General features: G+C 41.6%; 1 protein-coding gene across 1 annotated transcript in view; it reads right to left on the bottom strand.

Annotated features, from left to right (window-relative positions):
- Positions 1-17,262, bottom strand: part of LOC125465597 (NFX1-type zinc finger-containing protein 1-like) — a 63,015-nt gene extending 45,753 nt beyond the window's left edge. The window contains 3 exon segments of the mRNA XM_059652771.1: positions 980-1,267; positions 3,898-3,995; positions 17,204-17,262. Coding sequence (XP_059508754.1) covers positions 980-1,267; positions 3,898-3,955 — 346 coding nt within the window. The 5' untranslated portion in view covers positions 3,956-3,995; positions 17,204-17,262.
- Positions 17,263-17,532: the final 270 nt, after the last annotated feature.

Raw genomic sequence — 17,532 nt, 5'->3', positions numbered from 1 at the left:
GGACTAGGGTTCAATTCCTCCCTTGGGCCACTGTTTCTGTGCAGTCTGCATCTTCTCCCCATGTCTGTGTGGGTTTCCTCTGGATGTTCCGGTTTCTTCGCACAGTCCAAAGATGTGCAAGGTAGGTGGATTGGCCATGCTAAATTGCTAACAGTGTGTAGAGAGAACAGGTAAGGGGGTGGGTGTGGGCAGGATGCTCTTCAGAGAGTTGGTGAGAATTTGCTGGACAGGATAGCCTGTTTCCACACCATAATGATTCTTTGTGCAAAAGCAGACATGTAAAACATTGCCAAGCGAGGACAGAAAGATGTTTCCAGAATTCTCCCCCACTTTCTTGAATGATATTTATTATTTAGGGCCTCCAAGAAAATTGCCCATCATTGATTATCCAGCAAATGGAGTCAGAAAATTTAGAGTCTCTGTTTAAGTAAAGTTTTATAAAGGAACACCTTACTGCAAATATATTTGACACTATCTGAACAAACAATTGTTTTCTGCAACTCATTTTATAGTAATTTTAAATTCAACACCTCATTTATTGTCTTACTACTTCCTGGTAGTCTTTCAAAAGGCTTCCATCAAGTCATGTTTTAAATCTCTAATTTCCAAGTCTGTTCATTAATATAATTCCTGGTTACAGCCAGGGTAATGTTGCCTCTAAAATGTCCTGTAATGGGTAACCTGAGCTATAGATTATAGTGCTGCCGCACCAGCCTTATCACAAGAAGTAGCACTTTCACTTCTAAGTCAGAAACCTTGGAGTTCAAGTCCTAATCTGAAGACTTCAGTGCAACGTTTGGTGCGCTCTAGGGTGGGACTCAGGGAGTGCTGTCCTATAAGAACTGCTGCCCTTCAGATGAGACATGAAACTGAAGCCTGCCTGCTCTCTCAGGTGAATGCCGACAAAACTAAAGTGATACTTGTAAAAAGAAAATTAAAATCTCCCCTTCTCATGTTAACAAGTCTGCTCCATGCTCACCTCTCGACTTTCCTTCAGCACTTGCTCCAGAAGTTTCTTTCTGACCACTTGCCTGGCGGTAGTGATTTCCAAATTTCCTTGGCTCTCTCCCAGGCTGAGTGCCACTGCTAGTTTCAGGCCATTCAGAAGACTGCTGTCTGGAGCTGACAGGGCCGTCAGTGGGCTTAAATACTGAAAAACCCTGGTAATTCCCATGCCTTCTGTCTTGTGAATGCTGCCGGTTTGACCTTTGGCCTCTTGAAGTACTAGGCCTTCTGGGTTGGTCACCTGATTGCTGATGTGCATTATCTGTAGGACATAGTACAACATGGGTTTAATAGATTAATTTTAACAATTTCATTACAAATGTCGACCATTCCCGCCAATCAAAATAAAAATTAATTTAAATATAAAACCGGCTATCAACACCCATCCTCACCCCAAAGTATCTGTCCAGACTGAACATGAGTGGCAGATTAATAAACAGCTCTATCCAAAAGTAACAAACACATTTATTGCTCATCAAGCTTCAGCCAATCCACTGCCACAGCTCATGTGGGCATCTTTCTGCACATGGTATTAGTACCTTAGAATGATATCAGCAAGAATAATTGGTGGCAGTGGATCCACCCAAGACATTCTAGATGATTCCAGTAGAAGATCGACAAATACAAGAGGCATCATTTGAACACTGCAGCAAGCTGAGGATAGAGTATGATAGCAAGGTGGACACTCACACTGACTCTGGACAAGTGCTTTATATCTTAATTACAACCGAAGTTATGCTCCTTCCATGACACCTTCATCAGTTCATCTTTCCTGCCCTCTATTCTATCCCAGGCCTGCTATTTTGACCTCCAACCTTATGCACCTCCAGTTTTCAACAGTTTAAACCCATCACATACCTCCCTTTCTTCAATTCTGAAAAAGTCATTATCAACTTGAAATGTTAACTTTGTTTCTCTCTCTACAGATGCTGAATAACTCTGCTGAATAATTCCAGCAATAAGCTTGTAACATAAAATCTGTTCTTAAATTCAGTTTTACATCATCTAGATGATTTTGCTTTTGTTCTTCAGACAGTTTGCCGATTGCAAATTATTTAAACAAATATTTAGTGTTGCATTCTTGTGAGAGCTTATTCTATGCCAACATTTGCATCCGTTTTAAATGGTATCTTGAAATTAATTATTACAGATTTATAGTATTAAAACTTGGCAATAAGAGACAGTATCTGTTTATTTTACTAATCTGTATTTTGTTTCCCAAGCAATTATGATACTTTGATTTATAATTTCCATGTTTACATGACAGCTATCTGTTTGGAGCTAGAGAACCAGTATGAGAACATTGAAAATAAAACAAAATATCATATTTTAAATTGTGTCTTTTCATGTACAAAAATGTGGCAGTAAGTTTACAACAGGACATGGCACTAAGGTAATTTTTTTTCAACCATTGCATTTTAAATGTCAGCAGAGACACAGTGACTAAATCACTCTAAAAATTAACAGTATTATGCATCTAGCATGATTATCTCATTGGAAGTGAGCATCTTACTGGCAAATAACACACCATTGACATCACTGATAAAATCTAATCTATTGGCCACTGAAAAACTCATTAGGAGCTGACAGGCAGAGTTTGGGTGGGGTTTCCTGGAGAATTACAAGCCTCAACACTTAAAGGCCAGTGGCTTCTGGACCATAACAGTCATGGTTGAGATGTACTCCTTGGCATGGGGGGGGGGGGGGGGGGGGGTGGTTTGTTGGCTGGGGTGGGATGAGTGATGAGTCAGCGATGAAAATTCAAGCATTTCTTTACAGTCTTCTCGCAGGGTGGGAGTTGGAAGGGGTCAGAGTCCAGGACAGCGAGTGTGGCTTTCAGGGACCAGCCCTTTGTCCTCCCATCTATGCCTCAATTGCCCCCAAAAGCCTGTCCCTAACGAGGCAGTTAACCCTGGTTTCCCAGTCAGAAAACTAACCACATTTCTCACCCACTGGGAAGACAGTTAACTGGCGAGGGTAGTTAGCGAGGGGGCCAGTACCACACAAGGGCCAACCTTCCCTATTATTTCTCCTTCTAATCACCTCTCGTACCACCTCCAAGGCGGGGGGGAAATGTCTTATATTTTTTGATGATTGGCTGTTTGGTTTGTTGAAATAAACAAAAGGCAAGATGTAGCATGGCAACACTAACATCCATACATACTTGAAGATTGCAGTGTGTAACACAAGATTTGGATTGACGCTAAAAAAAACTTTTAATTATAGAGAATATTATACTCTAAGCTGCATTCAGTAGTCTGACCAGGGACACATTTAGATGACTGAGGACCTTATGGTATTCAAAATAAAGTCTGGAGCTGAACATAATACCAAGTGTAGAATGTAAATGTAACTGATCGAAGCAGCTAATAGTGTAAAGTCATGTTGTTTGCTGGTTACACAAAAGCAGACTTTTGTCACACCTATTACGTAGTACTGAATCAATGGCAAATAGACTTTGTCCCCATGGGGAGGGTCCAATATCCTCACTGCATTACAATGATACTTAAGCAATAGCTGTTCTGCCATAATGCTGAGCACAGTTCAACTTAGCAAAGATGCAGAAGCAAAGAAGAGCCATCATATGATAAACAATGATGCACAGAAGTCTGATGGAATCAAACATTTTAATTCATGATCTCAGAGTTCAACAACTATCTTCAGCAAACTGGTGAATGGCCTGCATGCAATGGTGATTTCCAAAAACCAGTGATGTGGGGAGTTTGCCCATTTACAGGTTAAAGGTGAACACCAAATACATTTGAAAACTGCGAATGATGCATTTTACGCTTTCCAAGAGTGTTTTTGGTCTGAATTCACACTAGATGCAAAGAATCCAGTGTATTCCAACATATTCTTAATTTAACATGAATAAACTCTCAGAAAACATACCTGTTAGATTGAGTTGTGCACATAACTTCTGCAGGTCCTCAAGCCGTTTGTACATCATTAACTTCAGATGCTCTTTATAAGGTTGAATCTGGTTATCACTGTTAAAAATAAAAAAATTCAAGAACAAAAATTTACATTTATCTAGACCCTTTAACACAGTCAAGCATTGCAATGCATTTCATGCCGATACTTTAACTTATAAACTATTAAATTTCTATGTTTTTCCAGTTCTAATTTTTAAAAATTCATTAACTTACAACACTAACTTCTTCTCTTCATATGCTACCTGACCTACCAAGCACTTCCAACATTTTCTGGTATTATTTCTGTATTCCAGGGTTATGGCTGTGTTTATATTACATAATTGCTCAAATACTATACTGTAGTATAACTTACCTTGGTGCTCTTTGCAACATTGAAACTGGGAGCAAGAATAGGTCATTTGACTCTTTGAGCCTGCTTTGCCACTCAATATGATCATGGCTAATCCTCTATCTCATTGCCATGTTCCCGCTTTCTCCCCATATCCCTTGATGCCTTTAAAATATGAAAAGAAATCTCCCTCTTGAATATTTTCAGTGACTTGTCCTCTACAGTCTTCTATGGCAGAGGGTTCTACAGATTCACTACCCTTCTAATGAAGAAACCTTCCCTCATCTCAATCCTAAATGGCCTATTGCATATGCTGAGACTATGCCTCATAGTTCTAGACACTCCATGGAGGGAAAACATATTCCCTGCATCTAGTCTGTCCATCTGTTAGAATGTTAAACATTTCAATCAGATCCCTTCTAGTAAACACAGCCCCTGTTGAACCAATATCTCCTCGCAGGGCTGTCCTGCCATCCCTGGCAGAGATGCCCGTGAAACTTTATTGTACTCCCTCTCCAGAAAGTATATCCTTTCTTAAATAGGGTGACCAAAACTGCAACAATACTCTCAGGTGTGATCTCACCAAGCCTGTGAATAGCTGCTGTAAGACATCCTTACTTCTGAACTCAAATACTCAAGACAACAAGTCTCATTCAGCAAAGCAGAAACATATTGCAGAGGAATCAATGATGGCAACATTTAAAGTTGCTCATTTTTACTCAAGTGAAGTGATAAAACAGGTTGAGTTGGATGTTTGCCATACAAATAAGGGGCCCGCCCTGTGTCTGAATTGCTATTTGATTAGAACATGGCTGATCCATATTCTAACTTCATCTATTCACCTTATGATATATATGTCACATTGGTTGAAAAGTGTATCAATCAGTTGGAGTTACAATTTTCAGTGCCTCGCAGTCTCAGTAGCATTTCAGGAAGAGACTTCCAAATATCTACTACCATTTGAGTAAAAATTGATTCCTGACATGATCACTAAGCAGATTCATTCCAATTTGGCATTCCACCACCTTATTCTACATTTGCCACCAGAGTAAATATTTCCCTCCATTTACGATTCAATAGTCAGTTAGATCAGCCCTTAGTTTAAAGAACTCTCAGGATGCAGGCTTTGTGTCTGGAACAAGGCCTCATAATGTAACGTGTTTAAATTAGTTAAAATAACTCCAATATTTTTCAACATGTTGGAGCTTTCTTTGTCTGTAGCAAAAACATTTACTAATCAATGTGAAGTCAACACTAACAATGGAACAGCCTTAAAAGAAAGGAAATCAGTAATGCAGGGGAAATAATTTCAATGTTTATTTATAACTTTTAATTATCACTATTTTAAAATTTTCTTGCCTTGAAGGAATCTTAATTCTTTAAAGATCTTGAGATTCAGAGTTCAAATGTAGACCCTCACCAAAAAGATTCATTAAGTTTAGTGTGGTACAGGATTCCCCCGCACTGGTTCACAGTCAGTCAGTGCCCCAGATTAAAGTACTAATTTTCTACACAATAGGAAGGATATTCTATAGGAAAGATACTATTAAGCTGAAGAAGGTTTGGAAGAAATTTACCAGGATGTTGCCACTGGAGGGTTTGAGTATAAGGAGATGCTGAATAGGCTGGGGCTTAGGAGGTTGAGGGGTGACTTTAGAGGTTTATAAAAGCATGTCGTGTATAGATAAGGCAAAAGGCAAGTGTCTTTTCCCTAGGGTGGAGATTTAAAGTCTACGGGGCATATTTTTAAGGTGCAAAGAGAAAGATTTAAAAACGACTTAAGGAGTAAATGTTTTTACACAGGAAGTGGTTAGGGTATGGAATGAACTTCCAGAGGAAGTGATGCAGGTACATTTATAGTGTTTAAAGCATTTAGATAAGCACACAAAAAGAAATGTTTGGAGGCATATGAGCCAAGGGCAGGCAGGTGGATTAGTTTAGTTTGGAATTGTTGTCAGCGTGGACTTTTTGGATTAAAATGTCTGTTTCCATGCTTATGACTCTATGAATCTATAACTCTATGATTCAGTGTCTAGTAGTCAGTCAAGACTGAATTATCCAAACTTGAAATCCATTAACTGGACTCTTGGACATTAAAAGAATGTCAACTTAAGCTGAAGCATTCATTCAAAGGTCTTGCGCTTGCAGTTTTTAAGACCATAAGACCATAAGACAGAGGAGTGGAAGTAAGGCCATTGGCCCATTGAGTCCACTCCGCCATTTAAACCATGGCTGATGGGCATTTCAACACCACTTCCCTGCACTCTCCCCGTAGCCCTTGATCCCTTGTGAGATCAAGAATTTATCAATCTCTGCCTTGAAGGCATCTAACGTCCCGGCCTCCACTGCACTCCGTGGCAATGAATTCAACAAGCCCACCGCTAGAGCAACAACATTAAAATATACCTCAATTAGTTTTTTTAAGTAGAAGTGATTCTGGAGATAAATCTTAAATGCTCCTTAGAGATCCAAATTCTGTTGGGTGACTGGAGGCAGGTCACGTAACACACCTTTTTCAGGAAAGCAGTAGTTAAACCAGAAGTATATGGATTTGTTGTTGATCCGTAACTAACATGTGCGATGAGAAGGAAACCATCAGTATTCACCATCATCATATTCACATGTATGCCATTTAAAACAGAAATGCAAAGTTATTATCAGTGATACCCTGCTCCTCAAAAGGATGTACTATTCAAGTCCTCACACAATTCTTAGAACATTGAACAGTGCAAATAACATACTTTTGGTGTCTCAAATAACCAATATCTGTTATCCTAATCATACAGATTTGGAAAAATATCCCACTGGATGTTGAGGAATTAATTTATATTCACTATAAGACCGAGAAAAGTTACAAATCAGCAACTAGCAGACATCAACCAGCCAAACAGCTGACAATTCTTCAGGTATTATTTTTAATTGTCATTACTCCTCTGAATATCTAGAACTCGGGGGCAAACAGTTGAAGACAATAACTCAAATTAATGTCAATACTTCTCCAGAGGTACGCTGTTGAGCTCTCCCAATATGCAAGCAGTTAGAAATCAATGAAATACAACAACTTTAGCTTTTAATTTTGAGGTTTAGCCTTCCAATATAACTCAAAGTTTTACCCAGTTAAATTTTGTTTTTAAATGGTGCAGTAAAGTTCGTAACTACTTCTAACTAAACTCAGTGACCTTGAAAAAGTGATGTCAAAGTTCTCCCATTATTCCAACTTCTGTTTTACCTTAAGTACTGTTGCCATCATTGACTAATATTTGTATTCCTTCAACATTTTTTCATGCAGCATTAGCTAACCTAAACGTGGACTTATGAAATGCTAGTCTCAGTAGTAAAAACTTGGAGACTGTCCACTTTTCACCACACAGTTGGGATATCTTCTTCATGGAAGAGATTACAAGACGTGGAGGGTCAAAGGAATCTCGGTATCCATGCACACCTATCACTAAATGTTATTATGTAGGTATACAAAGTAATCTAAAAGAAGAATGAAACACTGGCCTTTATTTTAAGGAAGTTGAAATACAAGTTAAGCTTCAGTTGCATAAAACATGGGATAGACCGCATTTGCAAATTCTACGTTCAGTTTAAGGCAATGGAAGTCAGCAGAGAGATATTGGCTTTAGCAGGGATGCCAGCACATGTGCAACAAGATGACAGACTTAAAAGGGTTGACTTATGAGGTAACGTAAAGCTACCTGTACTTCCTCACATATAAGAGATTGAACTGTGTTCCAATTGAGGAGCTTAAAATTTAATGAGGGATTTGATTGGGTGGACATAGAAAAACAATGGCATCTAAAAGAATGGAACCTAAAAGAAGGGTGCATAATCTTACAACCAAAGCTAGGCCATTCAGGAATTAAACCAGGAAGCACTCCTGGCACTAGTTAGAATTTTTGATTAAAGTTTTTGGAATATATAATTTGTACATCCGAATCCAATCACAAATCATTTACCAGTGTGTACCTGATTGAAACTTAATTAGACATTACTTGCAATAAGTATACCATGAGACTTCCATGGTAATAGTAGATAAGTAGGTTGGCAAAAAATTGGCTGATTGAGCATTATGTGGGAAAATGTGAACTTTTCCACTTTGACATAAAGGACAAATAAACTGCAAAATATTTAAATGGAGAAACATTTAAAAAAAACTCTGCAGAATAAAGGGACCTGAGAGTGCTGACACATGAATCACGATAAGTTAATGCGCAGTTACAGCCAACTGTTAGGGAAACAACTGGAATGTTATGAGTCATTGTAGAAGAAATGGAATATAAAAGTAGGGGAGTATCACTACTGTTGCAGGCAGTGTTTGTGACTCCTGATCTGGAGTACTGTATAGAGTTTTGGTCTTGTTATGTAAGAAAACATATAACAACATTAGAAACACTTCAGAGGATAACTGCTCTCTAGGATAAAAGAGGTTATCATATGAGATGAGACTGGAACTGTATCCATTGGAGTTTTAAAGAATGATAGTTGATACTATTGAAACTTACTGGATTCTAAGGGGAATTGGCAGAGTAGATGCTGAGATGATGTTTCCACTTGTGGGCCAAACTAGAACTGAGAAGGGGAGGGGTGTCAAGTTGGTGGGCTTGAAATGGATATCGGTTGCTCGCCGGTTGCCGGAGATAGCAACCGATATTTATTTCAAGCCCACCAACTCCCACAGCTACCTAGAATACACCTCCTCAATCCCACCTTCCTGCAAAAAATGCTATCCCCTATTCCCAATTCCTTCGTCACCACTGCATCTGCTCCCAGGATGAGGCATTCCACTCCCGAACATCTCACATGTCCTTGTTTTTCAAGGATTGTAACTTCCCCCTACTCAGTGGTTGAGAATGCCCTCAACCGTGTCTCCCGTATTTCCCGCAATTCATCCCTCACACCTACTCCCCGCAACAACAACCAAAACAGAATGCCGCTCGTCCTCACATACTACCCCACCAACCTCCGGATCCAACACATCATCCTCCGACACTTCCACAATCTGCAATCCGACCCCACTGCCAAAGACATTTTTCCCTCCCTAGCCTTACCTGCTTTCCGGGTCACCACTCTCTCTGTAACTCCCTTGTCTGCTCGACACTCCCCTCTCGCCCCACCATCCCCGGCACATTTCCCTGCAACCGCCAGAAGTGCTGCACTTGCCCCTACGCCTCCTCCCTCACCCCCATCTCAGGCTGCAAGAAGACTTTCCACATCAAGCAGATGTTCACCTGCACATCTGCCAATGTGGTATACTGCATCTGCTGTTCCCGTTGTGGCCTCCTCTACATCGGGGAAACCAAGTGGAGGCTTGGGGACCACTTGCAGAACATCTACACTTGGTTAGCATTAAACAAAAGCACCTCCCAGTCATGAAGCACTTCAACTCCCCCTCCCATTCTGCAGACAATGTGTCCATTCTGGGCCTCCTACAGTGCCACAACGATGCAACCCGAAGGTTGCAGAAATAGCAACTCATATTCCACTTGAGAACCCTGCAGCCCAATGGTACCAATGTGGACTTCGCAAGCTTCAAAATCTCCCCATCCACTACTGCATCCCAAACCAGCCCAGCTCATCCCCGCCTCCCTAAACTGTTCTTCCCCCCACCTATTCCCTCCTGTCGCCTCAAGCCCCATCCCCTTCTCCCAGCTACTAACCTCATCCCACCTCCTTGACCTGTCTGTCCTCCCTGGACTGACCTATCTCCTCCCTACCTCCCCTCCTACACTCACCTTTATTGGGTCCATCCCCACCTCTTAGATCTGTCTGTCGTCTCTCCACCTATCTTCTATCTGCTTCCCCCTCGCTCCCTATTTGTTTCAAAACCTCTTCTTCAGAAATGGGGCAGGCGAAGGGTCTAGGCCCAAAACATCGGCCTTCCTGCTCCTCTGATGCTGCTTGGCCTGCTGTGTTCATCCAGCTCTACACCTTGTTATCGCCTTTTTTCCAAGGATCGGTACCCCTCTGCTCCCTGTCCATTCATATATCTGGCTAGATACATCTTAAATGATGCTATCGTGCCCGCCTCTACCACCTCCGCTGGCAGCACTTTCCAGGCACCCACTACCCTCTGCGTAAAGAACTTTCCACACATATCTCTCTTAAACGTTTCCCCTCTCACTTTGAAATTGTGACCCCTAGTAATTGAGTCCCTCACTCTGGGGAAAATGCTTCTTGCTATCCACCCTGTCTATACTTCCCATGATTTTGTAGGCCTCAATCAGGTCCCCCGTCAATCTCCGTTTTTCTAATGTAAATAATCCTATTCTACTTAACCTTTCTTCATAGCTAGCACCCTCCATACCAGACAACTTCCTGGTAAACCTCCTCTGCACCCTCTTCAAAGCATCCACATCCTTCTAGTAATGTGGCGACCAGAACTGCACGCAGTATTTCAAATGTGGTCCACCCAAAGTCCTATACAACTGTGACATGACCTTCCCACTCTTGTACTCAATACTCTGTCCGATGAAGCAAAGCATGCCGTATGCCTTCTTGACCACTCTATCCACCTGCATTGCCACCTTCAGGGTACAATGGACGTGAGTACCCAGATCTCTCTCTGTGCATCAATTTTCCCCAGGGCTTTTCCATTTACCGTATAGTTCACTCTTGAATTGAATCTTCCAAAATGCATCACCTCGCGTTTGCCTGGATTGAACTCCATCTGCCATTTCTCTGCCCAACTCTCTAATCTATCTATGTTCTGTTGCATTCTCCGACAGTCCCCTTCACTATCAGCTACTCCACCAATCCTAGTGTCAGCTGTAAACTTGCTCATCAGTCCATCTATACCCTCCTCCAGATCATTTATGTATGTCACAATCAACTGTGGTCCCAACACGGATCCCTGTGGGACACCACTGGTCACAGTTCTCCATTTTGAGAAACTCCCTTCCACTACAACTCTCTGTATCCTGTTGCCCAGCCAGTTCTCTATTCAACTAGCTAGTACACCCTGAACCCCATGCGACTTCACCTTCTTCATCAGCCTACCATGGGGAACCTTATCAAACGGCTTACTGAAGTCCATGTATATGACATCTACAGCCCCTCCCTCATCTATCAACTTTGTCACTTCCTCAAATAATTCTATCAAGTTGGCAAGACATGATCTTCCCCGCACAAAACCATGCTCCCTATCACTAATAAGTCCATTTCCTTCCAAATGTAAATAGATCCTATCCCTCAGTATCCTTTCCAGTAGCTTCCCTACCACTGACATCAGGCTCACCGGTCGATAATTACCTGCATTAGCCTTGCTACCCTTCTTAACCAAGGAGACAACATTAGCAATTCTCCAGTCCTCTGTGATCTGACCCGTGCTCAAGGATGCTGCAAAGATGTCTGTTAAGGCCCCTGCTATTTCCTCTCTCGCTTCCCTCAGTAATCTGGGATAAATCCCATCCAGACCTGGGGACTTGTCCACTCTAATGCCTTTTAGAATACCCAACACGTCCCCCCTCCTTATGCTGACTTGACCGAGAGTAATCAAACATCTATCCCTAACCTCAACATCCATCATGTCCCTCTCTTCAGTGAATACTGACGCAAAGTACTTATTAAGAATCTCACTTATTTTCTCTGACTCCTCACATAACTTCCCCCACCCTTTGTCCTTGAGTGGACCAACCCTTTCTCTAGTTACCCTCTTGCTCCTTATGCATAAATAAAAGGCTTTGGGATTTTCCTTAACCCTGTTTGCTAAAGATATTTCATGACCCCTTTTAGCCCTCTTAATCCCTCGTTTCAGATTGGTCCTACTTTCCCGATGTTCTTCCAAGGCTTCAGTTTTCAGTTGCCTTGACCTTATGTACGCTTCCTTTTTCCTCTATGCTAGTTTCACAATTTCACCTGTCATCCATGGTTCCCTAATCTTGCCCTTTTATCCCTCATTTTTCACAGGTTCATGTCTGTCCTGCGCTCTAATCAACCTCTCTTTAAAAGCCTCCCACATATCAAATGTGAATTTGCCCTCAAACAGCTGCTCCCAATCCACATTCCACAGCTCCTGCCGAATTTTGCGAGAGTTGGCCTTCCCCCAATTCAGCACTCTTCCTCTAGGACCACTCTTGTCTTTGCCCATCAGTATTCTAAAACTTATGGAATTGTGATCACTATTCTAAAACTTACGGAATGTCTTTTTGTAATCATTTTGATCAGACCTTAAAAGAACGCGTTAAGAACTTTCAGCTTTACATTACGTTTGGCACTGCAAGTAGGGTCCAAGCAAAATGTTCAAAAAGAAGATGAAATGTCCCAGTGGAGGAAAAGTTGTGTGTCCCGAGATAGTCGTCAAATAATGGTTTCATGTGCTAGCGAACTGGGTTAGCTGAGTTAGGGCCCCAGCAATTTTGGGAGAAAGATTTGGGACTAAGTCCCAAGGGACAACTGCCAGGCATAAGGGACTGTCTGGAGGAAGTGGGCTTCCCCAAGCAAATCAAAGTTGTTGCCTAAATGGGGTGAATTCTGCTAACCGGGCTCCGGGTGCTGTCTCGGGAGGTGCGAGGTGGAAAGGTGGTGGGTGGGACATTGACTGGGTCGCTGGCCACAGCAGAAGATTACGCTGGTGTGACGGTAGCTCAGACTACTCAGGAACGGGCAGATAAAGCCGAAGAGAAACTGATTAGCATAGACCGCACATTGGTCACAGTTAAACACACAAAATGGGCGAGCCAAGAAACTGGAAAGTGAATCCAGCCACTTCTTTTTTTAAAAATCAACCCATATTTCTAATCAACCTGTTCACAGATGTCACACCTCGAGCAGATGGGATTTGAACCCAGGCCACCTGGTCCAGGAGTAGGGATTCTACCTCTGCACTGCAAGAGGACCCCAGCGAATCCAGCTAAAGTATGCTCTTTATTAACTTCAGTTGGTTGGGACACCGATCAATGGGATGGGGATATGTGGTATTCATCCAACTCAGAATAGAAGTGGACAGATGGGGAAGGAGAAGCCAGTAATGTTAATGTACCCCGAGCATATCTGTTAATAATTAATAAGGTATGGCCATCAGGTTCTGCAGTTTACTCGAATTATGCAGAATTACACACCAAACAGAATTGCAGGATTTGGAAAAAATATTCCGTCAGAAGGCAGGAGAGTCACTGGGAGCTTGAACAACCTGGCTGTGGGACTCAGTACATCAATGTGTCTCCCTCCCTAATGAGGAACTTCAGAGCATGGGAGTCTTGTCTCCACATCCAGCCACCAATAATGCTGTAAATGAGGTCCAAGGGACAGGAACATTGGCTGCACGGATATGTGCAGCAGTGAGAACTCCATGGAGTGGGAGCAGGAAACTGCTCCATAGTGTACCATTCCAGAGGGAACTGCCCTATTGTGAAAATTAGCTACGTAACAAGATTGTTACACCAACAACTTCCAGGGACCAGACGGTTGGTGGGGCCAACTCTGGGCAGAGCAGCAGGTGAATGTTAGGACAGTTAGCAGATGTTGAAGAAAGCCAAGCTAAAACTCTAGTGATGCTGGAGAATGGAGTAAAGGGTATACCGGGAAAAGATAGGAAGCGAAAGAAGAAAAAAAACAATCGAAATGAGACATTTGCTGCTTTGTTGAATGCAGACATAAATAGAGCTGAAATAGTCGCTGACAGCACCAGTGTTATGTATTCTCTGTGGAAGATGTGTTGAAAACTTGGTATGGGATCAGCCCCTCCCATGGTGCGAGAGACCAATTCTGATTTAGAGGAGGATACATCAGAGTTCCTTCTGTACCCTATGTTAGAGGAAATGGAGCACATGTGGAGAGTCAGTAATTTCCTAGGTTAGGACAGTATGTAGGGGTCCTGAGATGTGACTAATAAAGGGAGTCAAATCGGGTTACCTAAGGCCACTCATCCCTATTACAACTTATTGGAGAAATGGCGAAAAACAGTAAATATTTACATCTTGATGTTTTTGCTGGCACGATTGAAACCTTTCTTCCTTTTCACCATGGTATGGTCCCTGATAGGTTCTGGCCTTATCATAATGCAAAGCCTTGTAAGTTCACAAATTAATACTCTCCACCTCATGATTAATAATGTCTGCATTTGTCAATAGCTATCTTAAGAGCAAGTTTCTATTCTCTCAGCAGCTACACTTTCATTGTGGGATCTCTTACTCTTAAGATCATTCTATTTCTGATGCCCAAACTCAAGAAGATTCCACTCTGTAGCAGCGCAGTCAAATGCCAAACACTATTCTCCTTCTCTTCTTGACTTTTAGCATTAAACACATAACCTCATTAATAATATTAGCAGTGTTTTCAAAATAGGCAATTGAAAATGTAAGAATTTCCAATTCTGTCTCATGTCACTATGCAGCACCATAGGAGCAGAAATTGTAACTTGTCTATTCAAGAAGGGACAACAGGAAGCTATAGATCAGTTAGTCTAATGTATCTTGAGGAAGATGCTAGGATCAATCTCTTAAAAGATTATAACTGTGCAATTCAAACAATCCAAGGTCATTGCAAAGACTCAGCTTAGATTCATCAAAGAGGAAAACTGTGTTTAACCAATTTGTTGCTGTTCTTTGAAGCAGTAACATTCTGTTTGGATAATGAGGAAGCCCAAAAGATGTAATCTACTTAGTTTTCCAGATAGCAAGTTGATAAGGTGGCACATCGAAGGTTATTGAAGAAAATGAAAGCTGATGGTGGCGGGAGTAACAAATGGGTGGAGGATTGGCTGGCTAACTGATAACAGAGGATGTATAAAGTTGTGATCAATAGACCCCTGCAGAGGTCTGCGCAAGGGCCTCAAACTTTTATAAATGCCATCAATTTCTTGAATGAGGACAGTGAAGACATGGTAGCTAAGTTCATAAATGACACTAAAATAGGTAGGAAAGTACGATATGAGGAAGACATAACAGTGTTGCAGATGGAAATAATTAGTTTGGGTGAGTGCGCAAAAATGAAGCAGTTGAAGAATAATATGGGAAAATGTGAAGTTGTTCACTTTCATAGGTAGAATTAAAAGGCAGAGTATTATTTAAACAGAAAATGACCGAGAAATTCTGAGGTGCAGAGGGCTTAGGTGTTCTAATGCATGAGTCATGAAAGGTTAGCATCCAGGTACAGCACATAACAAGCAGGCTAATGGGATGCTATCCTATATTATGAGAGAAATTGAACTTAAAAATAGGGAGGTTATGATTCAGTTATACCAGGCATTGGTGAGACCACATCTGAAAATATTGTGTGCAATTTTGGCCCCACATTTAAGGAAGATTGACACTTGGAATGAGCAGATTTTCTTATAGAGATGGGTTAGACAGGCTGCGTTCATTTCCACTAGAGTTTGGAAGAATGAGAGGCAACTTGACTAAAGTGGTCTCGATAAGGTTGATGCAGAAATTATATTTCTCATTGTGAGACAGTCCAGAACTAAGGACACTAATTTAAAATTAGGGGTCTTCCTTTCAGATCAGAAATGAGGAAAATGTTCTTTTTCTCTCTAAAGGTTATGTGACTTTGGAACTTTCTGCCTCAGGAGGCGATGGAGGCATGGTCAGTGAAAAATGTTAAGACAGCGGTGGCACATTCTTGTTAGGTAAGGGCATCAAAGGTTATCAAATATAGCTGGAATGCAGAATTTGAAACACAAAGTGTGATCAGCATTAACCTTACAGATGGGCAGTGTAGACTTGAGGGGCTGAATGGTCTACTTCTGCTTCTATGTTCATAGATCTTTATGACTTGAAAATGCTAAGCTGTATCGATTCATTCACTAATATTAAGTTGCAGATTGAAGATTTTGATTTTTATTAATGATTTGCAGTATCTGGCTTTCTTGCAGCTCTCAAAGTCAATGAAATTTCAACTGCGGCCTTCTCAGCATGCTCCAATGTGCTAACATTAATGGCTTCTGGCTTTATCCCTTCATTCATAAAAGCAGCTAGATGTCACAAGTCACAGTGTAAAAATGCATTTCTCGAAACAGATGGATACTTGATCTTCCAAGGAGTGAAAAGTTTTAGGGAGTAAAACTGTACTGTCAGGTCAACAATGTGTTTATTAAATAGCAGAGCAGGCTCAAGGGGCTGAATCGACTCTTGTTGGTTTGTTTACAAAATGTGAAAACAGCCCAAAACGATCAAGGTAGACCAAAAATCTACTATCCATGCCTACATAGACAGTCCCATCCAATATGCTGTGCATGATCGATGAATAGAAATTTTCAAGACTGATGAGTTTGTTAGTCAGGTTATTAATACAGTCACAGAGATGTAAAGTACGGAAACAGGCCCTTCAGACCATCTCATCCGGGCCGACCAGATATCCTAAATTAATCTACAGGTAATCCCGCTTGCCATCATCTTGTCCATATCCATTTAAACCCTTCTATTCGTCAACTCATCCAGATGCCTTTTAAATGTCATAATTTTACCAGTCTCCATCACTTCTTCTGGCAGCTTATCCCATGCACGCACCACCCGGTGTGTGAAGAAGTTGCCCCTTAGGTCCTTTTAAAATCTTCCCCTCTTCCCTTAAATCTATGCTCTCTAGTTTTGGACTTGCACATCCTGGAAAAGAAAGTCCTTGTCTATTCACCCTGTTTGTGCCCTTCATGAGCTTACAAACTTTTACAAGGTCAACCCTCAGCCTCTGACACTCTAGGGAAAATATCCCCAGCCTCACAGAGCCATGGAGCTGTACAGCATGGAAACAAGAGCATTCGGTCCCTCTCTCCCTATTTATTCCAGAACCCTCAGCCCATCCCCCTCTCTGATGAAGGGTCTAGACCCGAAATGTCAGCTTTTGTGCTCCTGAGATGCTGCTTGGCCTGCTGTGTTCATCCAGCTTCACACTTTGTTATCTTCGGTCCAACCCGACCAGATATCCTAAATAAATCTACTCCCATTTGCCAGCATTTGGTGCATATCCCTATAAATCCCACCCCCCCCCATTCACATACCTAGCCAGATGCTTTTTAAGTGTTGTAATTGTGCCAACCCCTACCACTTCCTCTGGAATAGCAACTCAGTCCATACACCCTCAGCAGAATCTGCAGGAAGAACAGGTAAATCATGATCCAACCGAATGTAGAACAAACTTGAGCTGAGTGAGCTATCCCAATTCCTACGTCCTAGATTGGGAAAGCAAATTTAGAAGTTTTGCAGCTGCATTACTCGAGACGAATTCAGTGGAGTGTTTGCATATTAAAAGCTTGAGGAAGAGCCTTGTGACTATCTATGACTAGCTATGCCTGTGACTATAGTGACACTTTAACAGTCATACTTTCAA

The sequence above is a fragment of the Stegostoma tigrinum genome, chromosome 2 (genome assembly GCF_030684315.1).
Source record: "Stegostoma tigrinum isolate sSteTig4 chromosome 2, sSteTig4.hap1, whole genome shotgun sequence".
Taxonomy (NCBI): domain Eukaryota; kingdom Metazoa; phylum Chordata; class Chondrichthyes; order Orectolobiformes; family Stegostomatidae; genus Stegostoma; species Stegostoma tigrinum.
This window is presented reverse-complemented; position numbering and strand designations above follow the sequence as displayed.